This window comes from Meleagris gallopavo, chromosome 2, assembly GCF_905368555.1.
Source record: "Meleagris gallopavo chromosome 2, MGAL_WU_HG_1.1, whole genome shotgun sequence".
In the NCBI taxonomy this organism is placed as follows: Eukaryota; Metazoa; Chordata; class Aves; order Galliformes; family Phasianidae; genus Meleagris; species Meleagris gallopavo.
This window is the reverse complement of record NC_139405.1, coordinates 106,257,290-106,279,165: the sequence shown is the minus strand read 5'-3', so window position 1 is coordinate 106,279,165 and position 21,876 is coordinate 106,257,290. Positions and strand designations below refer to the sequence as shown.

At 46.1% G+C, this 21,876-nt stretch overlaps 1 protein-coding gene across 1 annotated transcript; it reads left to right on the top strand.

Moving 5' to 3' along the window:
* Positions 1-1,446: 1,446 nt before the first annotated feature.
* Positions 1,447-2,537, top strand: LOC146545120 (meleagrin-like). The gene is made up of 2 exons (XM_085218518.1): positions 1,447-1,611; positions 2,280-2,537. The coding sequence occupies exons 1-2, from the start codon at positions 1,554-1,556 to the stop codon at positions 2,411-2,413; spliced, it is 192 nt and encodes a 63-aa protein (XP_085074644.1). The 5' UTR covers positions 1,447-1,553; the 3' UTR covers positions 2,414-2,537.
* Positions 2,538-21,876: the final 19,339 nt, after the last annotated feature.

Below are 21,876 nucleotides of genomic sequence, written 5' to 3'. Positions count from 1 at the left end.
CACGAAACAAAGAGCCTGCAAAAAAAAATAAATCAGATTGCAGTGGGTCATAGGCAGGAACAAAACAAAGGAGCAATGTCATGGTGCTGGAAGGACAGAACCAATTGTCTCACAAGGATAAACAGGAGCTGGGCTTGTAAAGGGCATCCAGCCAGTCCATGTACTGTAGTTCATTTCAGCAGGATAAGAGCTGAAGGCTGTTGAGAAAATGACAGGAGATTGAGAAGATAAGTAAGAGAAGACTGAAGCCAATAGAAAGATGAGGGCCAGGCTGGACGGGGCTCAGAGCACTGATGGAGCTGTGGGTGTCCCTGTTCAGTGCAGGAGTGGGACAGATGGCCTTTAAGGGTCTCTTCCAACTCACACAATTCCTCAATTCTACAGTTCTATGACAAGTGCATGGGAAAGAGTGCAGGAATGTGTGTTTTCAATCAATAAAACTCTCCAGCTTGCAGTAACATGAAATCTGGGGACTTCTTCAAGGAGGATGTATATATCTAACTTTTGAGTTTGCGTTGACTTTGTGAGTTTTTTAATTGTTTCATGTGCTCAGTGTAAAAGAGGGCTTTTTGGGGTTAATTTCCTAATAAATGCATGCTTTACCATTACATTCTACCCAGCTTTTGAGTCATAAAATACTGGAGAACTGGTTGGTTTGTAGGGCAGGGATAATGAATAAAATGTCTGCAAATAGCAAGCTCACCCATGTGCAGGGTAAAGGGGTTAGCCACAGTGCTCATCAGTGGGGTGAGGGGCAACAGAAGGGGTTACGTGGAATATGAGGTTTGCTAAAGTAGAGCTGTGTTGGTTCCTGTGACACTGGGGATGGACACACAGGCCCCAGGTCCTTCCCAAGCCAAGATTGCTCACAGCAAGTCCTCTCTGCAGCCAGTCTCTCATGGTGATGCGTCCAAACAATAGGGAGAGTTATCAGCACACTGTGGCCGTGGCTCAGCTCTGCTGCATCTCTGCCAGAGGCTGAGAAAGGCCCAAGCCCTGTGATATCAATCTCATTCTTCCCACAGATGTCCATCAGGTCCCTCTGACCCATCCCTGCAGGCATTCAAGGCCAGGCTGGATGTGGCTCTGGGCAGCCTGGTCTGCCGGTTGGTTACCCTGCACATAGCAGGGGGTTGGAACTGGATGAGCATTGTGGGCCTTTTCAACCCAGGCCATCCTATGATTCTATGATTCTATGACGCATCGATCCCATCAGTCCTGCTGTTGACAGTCCCTATTTCCTCATGCTCTCTTCAAAGGCAGTGTGTTGAAATGATGCCTGATATTGAGCAACTGGACCCAGGGAAGCAGGAGGCTGCCAGCACACCTGGATGCATGCAGGAAGTTCTGGTTCTCGTTCCACAGCTGCGCGTCCGGCCACAAACAGCACAATCTTGGATGGATTCCCATGCCTCCCTAGCATCCTCCGCTCAGCAGGGGAACGCTCTATAAATACTGGCAGCCACAGCTTCACTCCATACCACCTCTTCCCATTGAGACCTCTGCAGCTCCTCTCTCTCCAGCCTCGCTCAGACCCCAGCTCACCTCCAGCCATGAAGTTCCTCTACCTCATCTTCTCTGTCTTCCTGCTGGTCTCTCTGGCCACCCCAGGTAAGAGGGCAAATGGGGCAAGAAGAGCTGATACAAACTAGGATTAGTTCATTTAAAGTGATTTAAACTCTCAAAAATATACATATCATCATGGGAGGTGATTGCTATCCAGGTTAGGTACATTAGCAATGGGGCTACGAAATAAGGACTAGCTCAGGCAGATTTGAGTGAGAATAACTTCAGTATTCAGTCTGGGAGTGAGCCCAGGAAAGACCATTTCTCAGTAAGTGTACAGATGTGCATAAATCTGTTGGGGGCTACGAGTGGTTCGTGGTACCAGAGAGTACTCATTCAAATTGATTTCTGTATCGAGGAGCAGTCCTGGGCGTATCCGATTTACTGATGTGGCACAGCTATAGTTGTTAATGATTCTTTCTGTGACTTTGGTCCTTCTACAGAAGGCAAAAGGAGACTTTGGGCTAAGTTTCCCAGCTAGGCCTTAGGAACCCCGTTCAGATATCACTTCTCATCCACATGTGCACCATCAGCTGGTCCTGTAGTCACCAGCGGCAGGGAGAGGGAGCTGCAATTAGTTTCTTGAGCTTGTGTTCTTCAAGTTTCCTTCCAACTTCTGTGCTTGGGCAGTCATCCCCCTCAGCAGTGCCTGTGCCTGGAGGTGGCACTGGAGTCAGCACCCTGAGCCAAACACTCTGTGCTTCCCCTCGCAGGCTATGGGCAGGTCCTGAAGTACTGCCCGAAGATCGGCTACTGCTCCAGCAAGTGCTCCAAGGCAGAGGTCTGGGCCTACTCCCCCGACTGCAAGGTGCACTGCTGCGTGCCTGCCAACCAGAAGTGGAAATAAGGGCTGAGGAGGAGCCCCTGGGGGAGAGGAGGCACGGCGGTGGCTTTGGGAGCAGCTTCTCCATGCTCTGACCCACGTGTCATCCCCTCTGCTCAATAAAGAGAAAGAGAACAAAAAGATGTAACCCCTATGTGTGTGGTGTGGTTGCTTGTGTCCCCGTGATTCCACACAGAGCATTAGAAGGGTATTCCAAACTCAACCCAAACGATGACAGCCACAGTCACTGGGAATAGTCAGACAATGGTTTGGAGAGACCTCAGTGTGTGGTTTCACTTCTCCCTAAATGAAAATCTTCTGGTCTGTGAGATGAATGACTCCCCCAGTTCCACAGACTGTGTTGAGCAGATGTCTGTCATCTGTCAAAGGACTGTCGACACCCAGAGCATCAAGATTGAAGTGTACTCATTTCAAAATCAATCCTACTCAGAATGAATAGCAAATGTTTCTGTAAGTCCTGCTCCCCAGGGCAGATAAACCCAACCTGCTCCCAGGCAGTGCTGGAGGGAATGGTACAAGGCAGCGCCAGCATTGTTTGGTGTGAAAGGTTCAGTCACTGCCAGGGAACACAACTTGCAGTGACTGCTCGGGTTCAATTGCTTTTTGGGGTGGAGGTGCTGTGGCTGCTATTTCTTTGCCTCTCTGCAAGAAGAAAGAAGGGAGCTTATAAGCAGGAGGAGGACTGACAATTTACACTCCTATGACTCTTAGTAATAGGAGAAGGGGGAATGGCTTTAAACTAAAAGAGGAGAGATTTAGGTTAGATGTTAGGAAGAAATTCTTTACCCAGAGGGCAGTGATGCCCTGGCACTGCTGCCCAGAGCTGTGGGTGCCCCATCCCTGGAGGTGCCCAAGGCCATGGGTGGGCACTGGGCAGCCTGAGCTGGGGGCACCCAGCCCACTGCAAGGGTTGGGGCTGGATGGGCTTTAAGGTCCCTTCCAAGCCATCCTATGAAGTGACATGTAAATCACAAGCTGATGTAGATGTAAATGCTAGGACTTCTTTTCACTTTATAGTGTTGGAGATTCTAAGTAAGCAATAGAGGCAGTGCTTTTGATCATCTCTGCACTTATTTCTTTGCTACATTCTACTCATTTATGTTTAAAATCCAACATTCAAAGGGTTTAGGAGAATAAGCAACTAGGACTGACTTGCTGATTAATTTATCTGCAGAGTGTTGCTTCCATATCCCTTGGACATATTGATGAGTAGGAGACACCTGGGGAATGGTGCTGGCTATCTGCATTCAGGCAAGTGAATTAAGCCACAGCTGATGAGCTTAGACCAGTGATCTTGCTTTCAGATAGAATCATAGAATCATAGAATGGCTTGGGTTGGAAGGAAACTTACAGATCATGTAGTTCCAATTCTGTGCCGTGGGCAGGGACTCAGTATATAAGAACCAAGCACTGTTTGACAGTAAAGAAGTGGGAGTGGTTGGAGTGTTAGCTAAATTAGAGATACACAGAGATCTTTTGCAGGAAAGTTATTTCAGCTTTATAACACCTTTCTTATCCACTGCCACACTACTCTGCATCCAAGAAGAGGATTTATGTCTTGACATGCTGTTGAGAATGCATATGGTGGCATTGGCCCATGGACTACCAGTCCTTCTCTAGAAGGGCACTCTTATCCTTCTGACCCTCTCCATCACAGCCAAGCCACGGCCCCACACTCAGGGGCTGACTGTGCCAGCACTGCTCTGAAGGAGTCTGCACAGCCCTACTTCACAGAACCAGTGACAAATGGCTGCAGAGTGGGTGTCTCATTGTCAGATGGCCACTGGGTTGGAGTGACATAATATCCTACTATGTAGCAAACAATATGTCCTTGGACAGCAGCAGAGTCACGCTCCTCCTTAACACTATCCTTTCTGTCAAGGAATGTGTATAAATATCAGGATTTCCAGCCTTATTTCTAGAAACAGATTCAGGCTCTCTCTGCAAGGCTGCATCCCAGATCTGCTGTGGTCCCGGAGGCTATCCGGTCATGAAGATCATCTACGTTGTGTTTGTTGTTTTTCTAATGGCCCTGATGGCCACCCCAGGTAAGGTGACAATGAGTATAAATGAATAAACCATAGAGGAATAAAGGCAAAAAAAAAAAAAAAGACTTTTCCAGGAAAGCAGGTGTGGGTAGGGATATTCTGTAGAGTTTTTCTTGACCAGGGTCCATTCCTAAATACCAATTTGGAGGTGGATGTTTATGGAAATTGTTTTCTGTGTGGAGGTGGAGTTTCTGTTCCAAGAGAACCATGATGAGGCAACAAATGCAAACTTAACCCTCTTTCTTTCTTTTCTACAGGAAAAAGCCAGTCAAAAAAGTGCTGTGGTAGGTGTTGTTCCAGGATGTGCACTAAAAGAGAGAAGGAGGAGCATACTGAAGACTGTAGGAGCTCATATTGCTGCCTGACGCACAGGAAAAAGAAGTAGAGCAGAGACTTTTGGTGATGGGACAAAGAGGGAAACGGTGATGTTTGCAGTAATTCTTTCATTTCATGGAAATGAAGATTGGTCCTCTCATTAAAAAGACCAGCTCTTACTCTGAAGCGTGTTGTGTTGTTCTCTGTCTTCCAAAAACTCGTGTGCAGGGCATAAGGATAGATTGGGTAAGTCCTATCAGATAAATCTATGTTTGTAAGTGGAGATATGGTCAAACACAGGAACTGCATTTTCCCATATCAGCCCCATCACAACAGCAGTCATACTTGAATTCTTTAGCAGTCTGTTCATGTGAGGTTGTGCTGAAAGCTCTGGTCTCCATGCTTGTAGGTGGCCCATAAGCCATCTTTGGCTTGTAGGACCAAAGACTCCTACATAAGTTTTCATCACCCCTTCTTCTGGCCTAGACAATCTGAACCAACAGCTGAGACACAATCCTATGAAGGTGACAGTTTCTGTTCCCAAAGGCCTTTCCAATTTCTTTAGAAAATGTCTTCAATATGTAAGAAAGCTTATGGGCTTCTGAGATTTTGTAGCTCCAACTCTCACACCTTTGCATGGCCAAAACATTGGAACCAACTCTGCAAAGGATCTGTATCCCATGATGCTTCCTCCCGTTCTTCCCCCACTGTTTGTCCATAGAGATAACAAGAATCTTATGAAGGTTATTAACTATTGAACAAACTGCTGTTCCAGTACAGCAGCAAATTCCTTTTAAAGCCTTTGTTTTGGACTGCAGTAGAGCCTTGATCCTGTAGCCTCTGTACAGGTGAGCAAAGCTCTCACTCATTAAATGGCACAAGAACAGGACTGGAATGAGGGTATGGAATAGCCACGACCACACTGTGAAATGCCCTGTGCTGTGCTGGGGAAGTGAGCAAGAGAAGAGAGAGACAATCTGCCACATCTCAGATAGCAGACTGAACCCAGTCGGGGATGGGGCAGTGTGAAAATGGTGCTTCCCCTTCTGTATCTACACTCTGCCACCTCAATTAAGTGTTGTCCCTGAATGGACTTCACTTTCTCTCATCAGCAGTCTTGTGTCATTAGCCCCTGCGTTCTCCAGATTAGGGTGTCCCTCTTTGTATGAAGGAGTAAACAGCTCATGGCATTCCTGCTGAATCAAAAGGAAACTCTTCCCAAGAAGACAGTGTGGGGAACTTTCTTGCCAGCTGCTCATCTTTGGCCAAGGCAGTAACAATTCTAGCATATCATTGTTTCTTTCTTGCCTTCATTTCTTCATTGTCTGCATTCCTGTGGCAGTGGTGATCACTTTTAGGCAGGGAGGAACATCTCTCAGGATGCTGGGACTGGGAATCAAGCCTGCTGCATGCACCCAGCTTGCTGGTGCTTGCTTCCAGCATGCCAAAATGTACAGCAGACAATGATAATTCCATATTTTAGCAACCATGGAGACATCCTGGTCAACAAAACCTATTGCAGATCTAACTTGGATGCAGGTGTTAGTAATTCTCTTCCTCCTTGTCTGAGATGCATGAAGTCAGAAATACCCAAAGATGCTTACAAAGGTAATTTCCAAGCAATTTTCAGCTTGGCCAGTGTTGGTGCAAAGCATCCCAGCAGCCTTCATCACGTCCTGACCACCAGCAGGCCATGTGTGAGGCCAACCACAGCCAGTGCTTGCTCCTCAGGCTTTCATGTTGATCACTGCTGCAGCTATAGCATCTATTGTCGTGGGACAACTTAGGAACAGTCTCTTGCAAGAAGTTATTTGGTTCAGGTTGGATATTAGGAAAAACTTCTTGTCTGAAAGCACTGACACAGGCTGCTCAGGGAGGTGGTGGACTCACTGTCCCTGGAGGTGTTCAAAAACCATGGGGATGTGGCACTGAGGGACGTGGTCAGCGGGCAGTATGGGTGGTAGGTGGATGGTTGGACTTGATGATTTCAGAGATCCTTTCCAACCCTAACTATTCTATGATTTGGGATGTAGAATAGGAAAGGGGTCACAGCAGCTGAGGTCCAGAGTCATGATTTGACTGGTGATTTTTCATAGGCTGGGAATGGCCAGGTAGAGCCAGTGGGCTCTACTAAGGGGCAGAATTCAGCCTGGAAGAAATGTCCACGGCGTGTCCAAAACTGTGGGACCAGAGCCAGAAATAGGCTGCGTGCCTTGTTTCTCTAAGACAGGTAAACTCACAGAAATGGAGTTGGGGAAATTCTGTTGAAGATTTTGTATTTATTTTCTATTTGAGTCATTCGGTAGATTTCCACAGGCTGCAAATGTTATCTTCATCATCAGAGGGTGGTGGGCATGGCTCAGGGCTCCCAGGGCTCCCAGGGCTGCCAGAACTCAGGGAGCATTGGGATGCACTGCTCTGAGCCTTAGGGTTTGGGTGGTGCTGTGTGGGGACAGGGGTTGTCTCCATGAATCCATGTGGGTCCCTTCCAACTCTGGATATCCTATGATTCTATGAAATGTTGCAACAGCAACCCTAGATGCTGGGTCTGCAAGCTCAAAGGAACTTGGATCACACACAACCAGGAGCAAACCCAAGCTCCTCTCCCAGGAGGAGGCAGGAGTGATAACTCCTCACAAGCAGATTCCGACCCTAGCAAAACACCAAGAGCAGGGCCAGAGATGTAGATTTAACAGCTCTCTGCAGCTTTTGGGCTCTGTGTCCCATGGGCTGGGCCAGTTGCAGTGTCAGAGTCAAGGTAGGACACGTACCTGAAGCTCGGAGTCCAGCCAGCTGGCGAGAGGAAGATTTGGGGAAGGCTGCCATCTTTTGGATGACTGCAAAATAACGGAGCCTGCTCAGGAAATGCTGCTCGCGATCCCGAGTTGATGCTCTGGCCTTCTTTTTGGAGGTGCTCATGTGGGTGACTGAAGATGTTCCTGCTCTTCTCTTGCCTCCCGCAGACTGATCCAGAGCTTTATTTTAGGGCAAATAGGATATGAGCCGAAAAAGATATGGGGCTCCCTATCCTTGCAGCTAAGTGGTCTCACTGCCTCCCTTTACTCTTCCGCCAAAATCTTCCAGGAAGCTGCAATTGCTGCACAGTCTCTCAGCCTCTGGTATGGAAGCTGTGACACCAGTCACCTTGGTTCTACAGTCCTCTGATAAGTTGCCCTCTGGGTCCTTTCCATCACTCTCTCTCATCAAAAAGCCTTACAAAGTCCCAGCTGCTCCACGGCCTTAAATGCGTCAGAGCACCTGCCCTCCTGGTGGCCCACTTTCCTGCAGATTAAACATTTGTCTAATGGCCATAAGCCGCTTAAATATGTCTTGGGCAAAGCCCCTTTATGAACTCTCCCAGAACAAATGGATCCCTGCTGGGACCACTGCTGTGCCCCCATGCTGATATGTTTCTTAGGGATTGTGTCATGTTTTCTCTCCCTTTTGTGCATCCACTCTGTTTATCTCCTTTCCATGGGCAGGAAGGAGGGAAGGATTTGCCACATCATAGACAAGGGAGATGGCCTGCAAGGTGTCATGCCCAGGTGGCCAGACATCCCTTTCCCATCTTTCCCTGTCTCTTCTGTATATCATATCATAGAATCATAGAATGGCTGGGTTGGAAGGGACATCAAGGATCATCAAGCTCCAATTCTCCCACCACATGCAGAGCCACCAACCTCCACATTTAATACCAGCCCAGGCTGCCCAGGGTCCATCCAACCTGGCCTTGAACACCTCCAGGGATGGACGGGGCATCCACAGCCTCTGGGCAGCTGTTCCAGCACCTCACCACTCTCATAGGAAAGAACTTCCCCTGACATACAACCTAAATATTTTTCCTTCAACATAAAACCATTTCCCCTTGTCCTGCTGTTATCTATCGTTTCAAAGAGTTGAAGAGTATATCTCAATGTAAGCATCTTTTTCTGATCACACATTGCCTTCATCTAGTAAACTAACACCCAAATGTTTTGCCCTGTCAATGCACGAGTGTACTTCATTTTTTTTTTTTTTTTTGCTTAGCTTCTTGGCCAAAGAAATATCTGACAAATCACACAACAGATCTGTCAAATATCCATTGCTTCCAAGATTTTACGCTTCCACAGGTTTGGCAGCTCTACATCTCCATTGCTTGACCTCTCCTGCCATCTCAGACCAAGCCAAGATCTTCAGCCCAGCCCCTCAACAGCATCAAATGCAAATAAAGTGAGAGTGCCCCCAACCCAAATCCTTACAGCAGTTAGTTTGGCAGAATCAAGCTGACAGATGCTGGAATGTCTGGCCAAGCCAGTAAGTGTTGGGATTTTTTACTAAGGGAACTCGTCAGCTTGATGACTTTAACCTGTTTCCCAAATATTGCCCCCATTTGCATGACATAGACCACTCCCCCTCTTGTGCATCCCTGGTTTTTTATCTACAGTGAAGCCAAATACTGTCTCTAAGATCTGAACAATGATACATCTCACCATGCTCTGACTATCCAGCAAATTAGTAATGGAAAATATCCCATAGAGAACCGAGAGCACTGAAAACAAAGCAAGGAATTCCATTAACAATCCATGCCCTAAAATCAAGGGGATTCATGCAGGGCTTATGCTATTAGTGCAGAACAATGGGACGTGCACATCATGTGATGCTAAGCTATGGCTCCTAAGCCGTGGCTCCTTGAGGATTAGAGAAGGAGAGTGTGTGCTGGGGGGGAAGGGGTTGGAAGGGAGGAACAGGGAATAGCTTAGGATTGTTGGGTTTTAGAGTATCACGGGGGCTGGTGGCTGTGATCCCCTTTGGGAGGGCAACGCCTGGTAGGAAGGAAGCAACCACGAGTGGCACAGGAAGGTGAAAGTGAGGTTTATGGCAAGGCGATGCTATTGGCAGGAAATGTATTCTGCTTTTCAGCTAGGATGTGAGGCTCCCCCCACTTCTGCAGGGAGCTCCAAATAGTAGCGGTGGGGCTCAGCCCCTCAGCTTCCATCACTCATCACACTGCAAGGCAAGAGCAGATAAGCCTGGAGGACAAAGCACAGTCGCATAAGGAAGAGGTTAAGAAGGCAAGGATGGCCAGCAAATACAGGAGGGATGCAGTGGAAGGGATTCCAGGGGCCATCACTTGGCAGGAGATAGGGAAACAAGAGTAAGGGAAAGGCAGGAGGCAATAGCATTGGGTGGTGAAATGCAGAGAATAAGGAGAGAGAGATAGAATATTAATACAAGCTAAGCTGGATCTGGAACTTAAGACTTAGACCTGACGTGGGAAATAAGAACAAGGCAGAAGAGAGCAAGGGAAATATAACTCTTTACTAATAGATGCATTGGAGATGAAAAATGAGGCCAAAGACCAGAAAAGGGGAGGTCTGGGTAACCAAGGATATGTGATGGCTTCACAAACGTCTTAGGACTTTGCACAGGGAAGGTTCATGTAGATGCTTGAGATGGACAAAAATGGGAGGAGGGATGAGCATGACTTGGACCAGCTGCCATTGGGTTCACACGTCCTGCTTGGAGGGGGCTTTCAGGCCTCCTGACCATATATTGGAGACGGATCTCCTTTTGGAGGGCTACATCCAGCCTGGTAAAAAGAAAGTAAACCCAAAAAACATGGCCATGCTGCTAACCTTGAGACCATTCGGAACGTGTTTCTGGCCACACGCACGCTTTTAAACTCTCAGTCTTCAAAACAGGATGGTCCTTGCAGATGCTCTATGGGGAATGGTTCCTCATTTATGGTAGCTTCTCAGCTTCCCAGAATGGTCTGGGTCACTGCTTTCTGGCCGTGGCTGATACTGGCTTTTTAGCACTGTGAATGACTGTCTGTGTCCAGAACTGTTTAATTTCTAGATATTGATGGCGTCTCGAGGGAATTTAGCTTCAAGTACAGTCAAGCAGAACAGTGGCTATGAAGCGTTATGACCAGGACAGGAGGTCCTGAAGGGCCAAATATATGGTCAGAAGGACCATATAGCAAAGGCTTGTTTTGTCCATGTCAGCTCGTAAAACATGAGGTAAAACTGTAACTCCAGCAAAGAAAAGAAACCTCCTTCCTGCTGTAGAAGTGAAAAATCTGCAATGGAGTAATTACTCCAGCCCTGACTAACCAGTCAGAAAGCATCAGGCATTTCTGAGCAGCACTGAGTGAGGGGCTGATGGAGATGGCTGGCATTTCATTCCGGCTTCCCTTCACTTGAGCAATACACTCTTGAGGCTCTTGCTTTACTCACTTTTACGGCTCCTTGCACTCGAGGCCGCTGCAGCATGGGTGTGAAGAGAAGCTAAATGTTTTTCTTTGTGAGACACTGCGCTTATAACCAACATTTTTAACTTCTCCCCGAATAGTGGTTCCTCCTGTTGCTTCTGCTACTTTCACTGTGAAATGAAATCGCTGAGCAAATGATGCCCTGAATCACTGAATTTCTTCTCGTCCATACATTTTCCTTGAAAGTTTAGCTGGGTGCACTTCTCATCTTCCATATTCAGGGTCTCAGGTGTTGTTGGCTCTTGAGAAGAACTTCCTTCTTGTATACGAATAATAGTTGTGCTCTTCTCCCAGACGTACCTGAGATCTTCATCCAGCATATATTGAGTATATCATAGAGGACATCCACCTCCAATCCAGGGCACTGGAAAAGCCTGAAGAACAGCACAAATACATGTTTAATGAAGACAGAAGTAGATTTTGAGGACTTAATAATGGTAGTGAGGCACTGAGAGAGGTGTTGGTGCCCCATCCCTGCAGACAGCCAAGGTCAGCTGGATGGGCTCTGAGACTGATGGAGCTGTGGGTGTCCCTGTTCAGTGCAGGGAGTGGGACAGATGGCCTTGAAGGGTCTCTTACAACTCAAATGATTCTATGATTCTACTTACTAATGGAAAAATAAATAATAATTCACTTCTAGCATGCTTTGTGCAGTGTAAGCCCTGAGTACCACTTGGGAATCGGTGAAGGCAAAGTTCAGCAGAGGAATAGGAAATTAGCAGTTCCACCATTGTCTATGGACAATTTATGGACCTCACTGCCAAAAAGGTTACTGAGTCACCTGGGTAATTGCATGACCATGAACATTTGTAGCTCTGCACGGGAAGATCTTGTAATAAAGGTAATCAAATCTCATGCTTCAGAGCATAAGTGGATCTTCTGCAGCAGCTAGGAAAGAGGTTTTCCACCCATGCACCCAGAACTGAGCCATTAGCTTGGAGTGCTGTGGAGGTAACCTCTGAAGCCTCAGGTTTTGGCCATCGCTGGAGGCAGGAAGCAGGATTTGATGAGCCAGTGATCTAACTGGCTGTGGCAATTCCTGTGCAAGACCTGGGGAGATCACGGAAAGTGAAGTGTGCGATTAATGTGCTACAGTGAGCCGTTTTGCTGCCACATTTGGAGATAACACGCAGTTCAGGAGATAGCCTGAACATCAAACGGTAGTCTGAAACATCAAGAAAGGACCAGAGGGCACATATGCAATGGAGTCTGAAATATCCTTGGAGACTGCAGGTGGCACTTGGCCCAGTTCAAGAATGAGGACGGTGGTTGGATGAGCTCCTCAGTGAAAAGCTATATCACTGAAACTCCCTCCTAGGACAAGCCATTGGGATTCACGTGAATGAAAAACCAGAGAAGAAACACAACACCGTGGTGGGAATCATGCTGGGAGTCAGAAACTGGGGAGCCAAAAAGTGTATTTCTGGAGCTCGCTCTTGTAGCTTTGAAGACCTATCGTAATGAAAATTCTCTAACATTTCCACTGTATGTGAGGGAAAAGGAAAATAAAGTGATACAGCAATAGGAAATCTTTGGCATCTCAGTGTCAACAAGGCACTACAGAGCTGGGAAGTTTGGAGATAAGAAGACGGCATAGACAAGGAGCATCTCAGAGAAAACGACATTATCCAGCCATGTGAAGGTCATCCAGAGAAAAACACCCACTGTGTCAGGTTCAGAGGATGCTCAATTAGTGCTCTTCAAACCTAAAAGTCAGAGATTGCAGGATCAAAGCTCAGTATCAGGAGGCTGCTAAGCCTATAACTCCTGTGGGTCAGGAGACATTGGAGCAGAAATGGATGTTTCCCAGCAAGCCGACAGCTGTGAAATATTCTATTGAAAACCACCGCCAGGAAACTACTCCCATCTGGTACACAGTAATTTTGCACAGTGGCGAAGGTTTTCACACATAGCACTAACGAGTGATTTTGGAAGGCAAATAGCTGAAAGAGCAGTTGCACCTGAAAAAGGAGGTGTCACCAATGGTCATGGTTGCAGCTCCCTGACGTAGCGGGGTCAACAGGATCCAGGCATGGGATTCCCACTGGGGGAAGACTGCCAGACTGTTACACTGCCTTCACACTGCTGAGTGCTCTTGGATTCGCATTTTGCCAAGCACTGGGTTAACGTATACATGGCTGTAGAGAAAATGAGCTTTGAGCCTGCAGTGCTGGCAGGCAGCTTTGATATTCACCAATGTTTTGTGCTCCTAGGGCCCATACAGCCTATTCAGCCCAACAACCTACCCTTGGTGCTAGTTTATTTGCTGCCATATCAAAGCCCCCCTGAAAGAAAAAGGGATGGGTCCTGGAAAATGATTGGGAAACCACAGATTATTCGATAATGACTTCTGAATGGTGAGTATCAAAGTGAACTTGATAAAGGAAGCTTTAGACAGATCCATCTCGTTCCAGTGAGAGGGAAGGGAAGATCTTGAGAACATGAAGTCTCAAGATCTTGCACTCTTCTCTGGGCAGCCTGATCTGGTGATTCAGTGGCTGGCAACTGTGCCCACATCATGGGGTTGGAACTGGATGACCTCTGAGGTCCCTTCCAACCCAAGCCATTCCATGATTCTACGATTCGAGAGGTTGGTCCACAGCAGACACCAGGAATGAGCTGGGTAGGGGAGCATGGGAACTCCATTTCCCAGTGTTGATGCCCCACGGGGAGTGTGTGACAGTTTTCACACTCAGCTCCTGAGATCCAAGCTCTAGTTCACATGTTTTGAGTGGAAAAACCAGAGGCAATGCAGCCCCTATTCCCCCATTAATACAAATCCAGAGGATGGAAGCCCAGAGGCCAACGCACAGCCTGAAGGAATGAACAACAGGGATGGACTGTGGGCATCCTGGGATGGAATGCACTGAAATCTCTCCTGAAGTGTTACTCACATTCCCCAAGAGAAACACGGGGCAATGGATGGAGTCTGCTGGTGTGTGGAAGTCCCAGGTGTGCCATGACACCACCACGGTTCCCAAACAGCAAGATTTTGCTTTCCCACAGCCCAGCTGCCATTTTGCACCAAGACCTCCTGGCGGCCATGAGATGCAGCACAGGAGCTTGCTCATACGAGTGGAATCGGTGGCTTCTCCTCGGAATATTAATTAATGAGTAGCTAGCACAAGAGGCACACTGATCTTTCCAGTACCTTGCAAAGCAGTGGGGGGTGGTTACTTGAAAGCATGCTGCCATTCATCACGAAGGAAGCACTTACTCTAACAGAGCTTTCTTGTTGGGATATTCTGACCCTTCTCAAGCAGCACAACTCTTACTGTTTGGATCTATGATTTAAGTCTCTCTTTATATCTAAGAGGAATAGGAATTCTTGCTTCTCTTTAAGGGAAATACCCAAGGGGCTGAGAAGTGTCTAGGCTAGGCTGCGCTGGACAATAAAGAACTTTTTGGGTCAAGATGGGTCTCACTCAACAGGCCCTGTTTGACTGTCCATTCCTGGATGGTTATGCCATTGGATTTATTGCAAGCACAGTGATCTGTAAGATTCAGATCAAGAGTTATTGTTTGCTGCTGTTTCAGCTTCTTTCTTTTTTTTTTTTTTTCTTTTTTTCTATTCTGCCCTAAAAATGCCAGAGCTTGTTATCCTCTCGGAGATTCAACCTGAGCATTTGTGCTGCAGAATCCCCCGTGCCCCTTTCTATCAGCCTAGCAAGCAGATAACTGAGTTCCTCACTCTTCTCTTTGATGGGTCCTTTCTCTCTTCCTGCTTTGCTTGACATCCTCAGCTTTCCTTCTGTATTGCTCTGAGCAGAGCAGGAGGCTGGTTTTCCCAAGGGAATGAAGCAAGAAGCACTTCATGGGACTCACTTACATTGTCCAAAGACCAAGCACAACCTTTGTGGCTCTCACACTCAGGCAATCCAAGAAACAAGACCCAAAGTGTCACCCAACCAAAGCATTCAGTGATGCTGGGGGCCAGCTCTACCTCTGAGCATGGCTTTGCTAGTCTGCATTCTTCTTGCCTAGCTTCAGCAATAGAGTAAACTTCTTGTGCATTGCTCTGCACTCACCACAGTCAGCAGAAAGAGGACAGACACCTCTAGAGCCAGTTTTTCTCCTCACAAGGTGTATGACTACACCTGGGAGAAGAACTGCTTTCTAGATGTGCTGGCATCCCCTGCAAGTCCTATGGAATGATTCAGAAGGACCAGCTTAAGTGCATCATCTAGCTTTCAGATAGCTAAAACAAGGTGAAGCAGAATCCCATGCCCAGCTTAGTATTTAGGAACTAAGTGGGAAGAACGAATGATACAAGAGCCTTTATGCTTTTCCCATTGCTTTATTAAGGAATCTTCACGCTTATTTATTTCTTCCTTCCAGTCTCTTTAAATGCCACTGAAGCTGCTGTCATTGTAAATCAGAGTCATCAGAACTGCCTTTCAAAACAGAACTTCTAACTAAGAAGAAAAGATGTCAACGTGAAGCAAACACCAGTGGACTGTATATTGCAGAGACGTGGGGTCTGCTCCAACCTCATCTCACAGCAAGTCAAAGTGAAGAACTTGCAGCATGCATCCTACTGGGATAATTCCACGCTGAGAGCAGGTGGACTTGTTTAAACCAAGAATTCACATAATATTTTCTCATATGATACTTATCCCTGCTAATTTCCCACTTTCTGGCCTTGTTCAAGCCAGTCAATTCCTTGAATCTGTTGCCCTTTGCTTGTAATAAGCTCTTCTTGCCAGATCTCATTCTGAAAGAGCTGGTGAAATTGGTTTCTACTCACCCTTCTCAGGTCCTCTAGGATTTTGCAGTCTGTGCTGCACTGCTGGTTTTCTGTGTCCTTATCTTCTCTCTCACTCCCAGTGACTCCTTCATCCCTTGGCCAATTTCTGCTTGACCTAGATGTCCTATTAATGTCTTCTCCCAGTAAAGGCTGCAGATGAGAGGCAATCTGAAGGGTCCCTGCTGGTTGCTCTGTGTGGCCACTACACAATACGGCCAATTCTACGTATGAGCTTGTCTGCTGCATTGCCCCTCTGCCATGCTGCTCTTTTACTACTAAGGCAGTGTTTTCCAATGGAGGGGTGATCACAGTAAAAAGAATTTGCCATGTACGAGTCATTGGTTACATGCTCTTAAATTAAAAAAAAAAAAAAAAAAAAAAATCCACACCAGAATGTAATAATACATAATAATATAAAATTACCTAATTCCTTCTTAAAATGATTTAAAAAAAAAAAAAAAAAAAAAAACATACAACATCACATATATGCATACATACATCCTCAGAGGGCTTTACAGTCACTAATGGGTGCTCGTATCACAAACAGCCTGTGAGATAAGTTTGTTGGCCCTTGGTAGGAATCTCCAGGCTTGGTCTTTTCTGTTTCATTATGAAATCGGAGTAAGCTTAGTTTCTTTCCCAAGATCAAGAGAAGATGCTTCTCTCACGGGTACAAAACAAAGTCCTGCTTATTTCCTGCCACAGGATCTCACTCACCTGTGGTACTTCAGGAACAGGTCTATAAACAGAGCAACTAACTCTGCTTGGCAAGGGTAAATTCCCTCCATCAGTGCATTACTGCTGGGTGAGGGTGGGCTGCCAAATCCACTGACGTGACATAAGATTTAGGAATGGTTTGGGAGCGTAATAAATGAATCCCCCCTTGAGTCGACTGTACGTTCCTTGGATCTCTCAAGCAATCAAAATAAACCCGGGGATTACTTGAGACAAATGTCTGTCTGCACAACAAATCACCACAGATTGCTCATGACAGCCAAATGAGACGTCCTTTCAGAGCATCACCCAGCGACTCACACGGCTCTGGACCACAAGATAAAGCTGGAGTTGGGAAAGCTAAAAATCACACCAACTATTTGGGGTCTTGTTTCATAGAGTGAGGACAAACGGCTTCACACGTGCATGGCAATGCCTGTCCTTATGGGGCAGCTTGGCCAAACATTTGCTACAAGGCATTAGAGCTTTTCCATTGCCTTTAACATTTCAGGTTACTAAGGGATTATATCTATAGGCTGGGGTAATCCCTGAATATTTAGAAAATACATGCACGACTCTCCAAACATCAGACATCTGCCCCATGGTGCTGCACATCTGCCATTCCCATGGATTTTTGAACAATTTCCTTTAATGAGCAGGTTTATTTTGATGGAAATCTACAAATGAGAAAAGCTCCCGTTGCCTCCGTGGTTGTGTCGAGTCTGCAGTTTTACAGCTCAACATTTGTATAAAAGACAAAATATGCAGTCAGTCTCTTTGGACATCACAAAAACACGCATAAATGCACAAAGATAAATAGGTCCAACACACGCATGCAGACACACAGACACGCTGAACTCTACTTTGCTAAAAATCTGGCTCTGAAACAAATATATACTTTTTAAATTAGCATTTTTTAAAGACACTAACTGCATTTTGAGTGCAAGGAACATATTATTTTGTAGGCGTTTTCAGCAGCACAATACCAACCCCCGTTTTTAACTATTGACTAATTACCAGTAGATCTTAATTACATGGTGTGTGGAGGCACTAATAAGTTTACGAATCTGCCAACAACACTAAACACATATGTCTTTTCAAGCATTAGCCTCCCTCTCCTTTTTAAAATCCTTTCTCTTTTCCTCCCTTCAATTTGGCAGCAGAAGATACTGGGAAAGACTGTAATTGCAGCTGATTAGAAAGCGAGCATCTGAACATCCTCGCTTAGAGAAGAACGGCTCAAACCACGAGGGGAACAGAAAGAAGTGAATGGAGGAGAAGTCAGAAGGGTGAGAAAGGTCATCTTTAAGGTGGTTTGTTCTCGCTTTCCATGCAAGGTCCATGCAGGTGTGGGCATGCTTTACTCGTGCTTATCCTCCTAGCAAGTTGCAATGGGTCTGGAAACCAGTAGGAATGGGAAAAGTGCAGAAGAAGGTGCTAGTTCTGTCCCTGTTGATAACTGGACCACAAAACAGCTCTTCTGCACACCCAACAGTACCAGGACCTTCCTCTGGCCTCATTGGCTTTTATGAACCTGTCCACAAAATCAGATACTCTGCAGTCTGAAAACACTCCTGTAAAAAATCAGGTTGGATATCAGGAAACATTTCTCCCCAGAAAGAGTGGTGATGCAGTGGCACAGCTGCCCAGGGAGGTGGTGGGGTCACCGTCCCTGGAGGTGTTCAGATGTGGAACTGAGGGATGTGGGCAGTGGGCATGGTGGGGTGGGCTGGGGTTGGGCTGGGGGATCGCAGAGGTCTTTTCCAACCTGAGTGGTTCTCTAATGCAGATTCTGATCAAGTTTGCAAAAACACTCAACTCTCCACAGAAGTTTTCACTGCAGCTGGACTCTCACACCTCCCCAAATACCTTTCAGATCTGGGTCCCACAAAAGTGCCCACTCATACAGACACTTGTAAAAGCCTAGAGGGGCTGAGAAAAACTGTGAGCCAGACTATGAAAGAAATGTTCATTTAATAACTGGAGCTACATACCTTACGATAAACCTACTAACCTCACAGTGTTTTGTCATGCAGAGTTCCGAGTTCTTTACAAACTTCATGACCACACCATCACATATGAACCTCCGCTGACGCATCCTGCTCTCTGACACGAGCTCTTTTGCTACCCCAGGTAAGGCTGCAGAGTCTTGTACTGGTGTTAAGAGTTCAGGAGCGTATAAATAGGAGGGGGAATGGCTGTTTACAAGGGTGGATAGTGAGAGGACAAGGGGGAATGGTTTTAAACTGAGACAGGGGAGGTTTAGGTTGGATATTAGCAGGAAGTTTTTCCCCCAGAGGGTGGTGAGGCACTGGAACAGGTTGCCCAAGGAGGCTGTGGATGCCCCATCCCTGCAGGCATTCCAGGCCAGGCTGGACGTGGCTCTGGGCAGCCTGGTCTGCTGGTTGGTGACCTGCACACAGCAGGGGGTTGGAACTGGATGAGCACTGTGGGCCTTTTCAACCTAGGCCACTCTACGTTCTGCATAAAGACCCCATGCACTTGCACATGGTCCTTCCATTCCAAACCATGAAGTTGATCACTGAACACCATGTTAATTATTTAATAAGAACAGAAATTAATCTTCCATTTACAAATGCAAGTGGCACAAAATAATGAAGAATGTACAGATTCTTGAGAAAAACAGTGGTGACAATTTCAGACTGGGCTTATACCACTGAAGTATTTTCCATGGAATGGCTAGCTAAACTTGAATGTTACGACTACACAAATGAGAGCAGGTGTTCCCTTCCCATATCCGTACCTCTAAATGCAGAAGGGCATTTCCATCTGGGATGATTCAATGTTTATTTTCACATGGCGAAGGAGAGGAGATTATTGTCATTTGCATTGATGAAGGAGGTAGTTGTCACCTTCCCATTTTTCCTTATCGAATCTTTGTTAGCAAATAACATGTCTTGAGTAAAATGAGAGTAGGGGATAATTTATATGGTGCCACACTTAGCCTCGGCAATGAAATTACAAAAGTGAATCAACATGAAAGCTGAATAATTTTTTTCTCAGCAATTTAGATAATTATGGACAAGGCAAGCATTAGTTTTGCTGTAGAAAACAGAACAAGTTACTCCAGTATCTTAGGGCAAAACTTCAGTTCCTTAATTAACAGATTCGGAAATATTGTTTCTGCTGGCAGATGGAAGAAATGATAGGAGCATTTGCCAAAGTTAGAGACGTTGGTGACGTGCCCATGTTAGAAAGCACAGTGTGTGCCTGAACCGAGACTTCAGAATAGCACTACTTAATTTTTAGACACTGTGTGGAAGAGCCACATGATCATTTTTGTTATGGAAGTGAGACCTTAAGCATCCATTTCAAACTTGGGCATCTGTCCCCTGAGATATTAAATCACCTGCACGTAGTCAAATTAATTTAAAGCACTAAAATCATAGAAAGGGAAATGGTGATGCCATCTTGTTACTTCTGCTGCTGTTGAGAAGAAGCTGATCCTACCCGTCCCTAGAACCAGTATAAGTAATAGGAAATGCGCACTGGAGGCCTAACCCTGCTCCTAATGGCAAAATACTCTGGTGCAATCTCCCAGTGTCTAATGCTATTTAAGGTGCCCAAAGGTGGCTTGGACATGTTGATCCAACTGACAGGTATGATACTGGAGGTAAAAAAGATCGAAGCCCATTTGGAGCATCAGCTGGAGGCCTGGTGAGATATCCTAGGGCCTCACAAATGGCACTGGCTGTCTACACGTGGTCAACTGCCCAGAGCCAGCAGTAAGCTCCTTCTTGACTATGGAACTCAGATATGTAATAACTCACCCATGGACATGTACAATTAGATGTCTTGGTTTAGAGCTAAATCCACTGACACAGAACACGAGCTCTACCAGATGGAGGCATTTTGTTCAGGACCGAAGCGGTAGAAATGGTGGTTGCAGTGGAGCCGAGGGTTTACTGAGCACAAAAGGGCATGTAATTGAGATATCATGCCATACCATGAGGTTCATCATGAAAGACAAGGGCTGCAAAGATACAACCAACCTTAACTGCCACGACATCTCATAAGATCAGTGGGAAATCAGTGGGGAAGATGATTTCTCAGCAGTGCCTTGTCTGAAAGAAGGACTGAGAAGCCCACACCACCGAGGAGCAATGAGTGGGCTGATATTTCAGGAAAAAGGAGATGGGAGACTGAAGTTACCAGAGCTGTTATAGCCAGCAACCATTTTCTTATTTTCCAAAGGAAACCCAGGCAGGTTGGAATGAATGCAATATTCTGTCTATATTTGGCTTGATAGAAGAGGTCATGAATTGAATTAAGCAATCTGTAGTGGCAAGCATTAATTATAGAAAATACATTACCCTGTTACATGCATGGGTTTGGATGAGGCTACAGAGCTTTCATGTATTATAACACCAGTGTGTTTACGTGGAAAGGGATTTGTGTCATGAGGAGTATACTTCACCTTAGTTAAGGTGTGAATTCCAGCTCCACTTGCTCTCATGACCAAAGGCGATGCATTGGCTTTCCCAGTAACCTAGAAGAACAAAAATCTACCTGCCACGTGCGATTCCTGTGGGCAGAGTGACCAATCTTCCCATGTGCTCAGTTCAGAAGGGGAAGAACTGCTTGATAACTTCTCTTTTCACTGAGCTTCGAATAGCAGCGTGGCATGCTGACAACAGCCAGCTACTGTATGAGATACATCCCTGCTCTTCATAGCCAATTAAATCACTGGGGTCCCATGGGGGGAAGTAGGAAATGCTGTGTAGTTGCTTTTCCTAAATCTCAGCTTGGAAGAGCACCAAGTAAGTCCATCAGACTGGAAGTCTTAGCTGTTAATGCTCTTCTGAGGGAAGAAACACACTTCCCTGCATCACTCATCACCTCTTCTGCCTGATGAAGTCAGGTTGCTCCTTCCTGCCGAGTAGCCAGTACCTCTAAGAGCACAGCTGAGGGATTAGCCTTTGCTTGGTTTAACAAGACTATGGAAAGAAAAGGCAGGCAGGTCAGAAAGCTTCTTGCAGTCACCTTCTTCTGCACAGACCAGTCCCCAGGAGGCCCTACGATCACACATCCGATGTCACCGGGTTAGCTGATTGCATCTAAAAGGTGTCCCAGTAAAGGCACTTTTCTGAAAGCAGAGAGACAGGTTCCTTTTGATGCACTGTAATAAATGAACACAGTCGCAGCTCTCAGGAGATTAAAGGAAGCCTGAGAAGAGCTGAATAAACCATGTCACCGCAGGTAAGATCTAGATAATGGGAGCTGTGAAGTTTTCTAACTTTCCCAGGACCATACCAATTATTAAATTTGTCAGGAGGTGTAAAGAGGTTTAAATAAAATATTACTGTCCAATAGAAGAAAACATGGGATTCCTGTAATTATTTAGTAGAGAAATATTATCTGTCTTTTA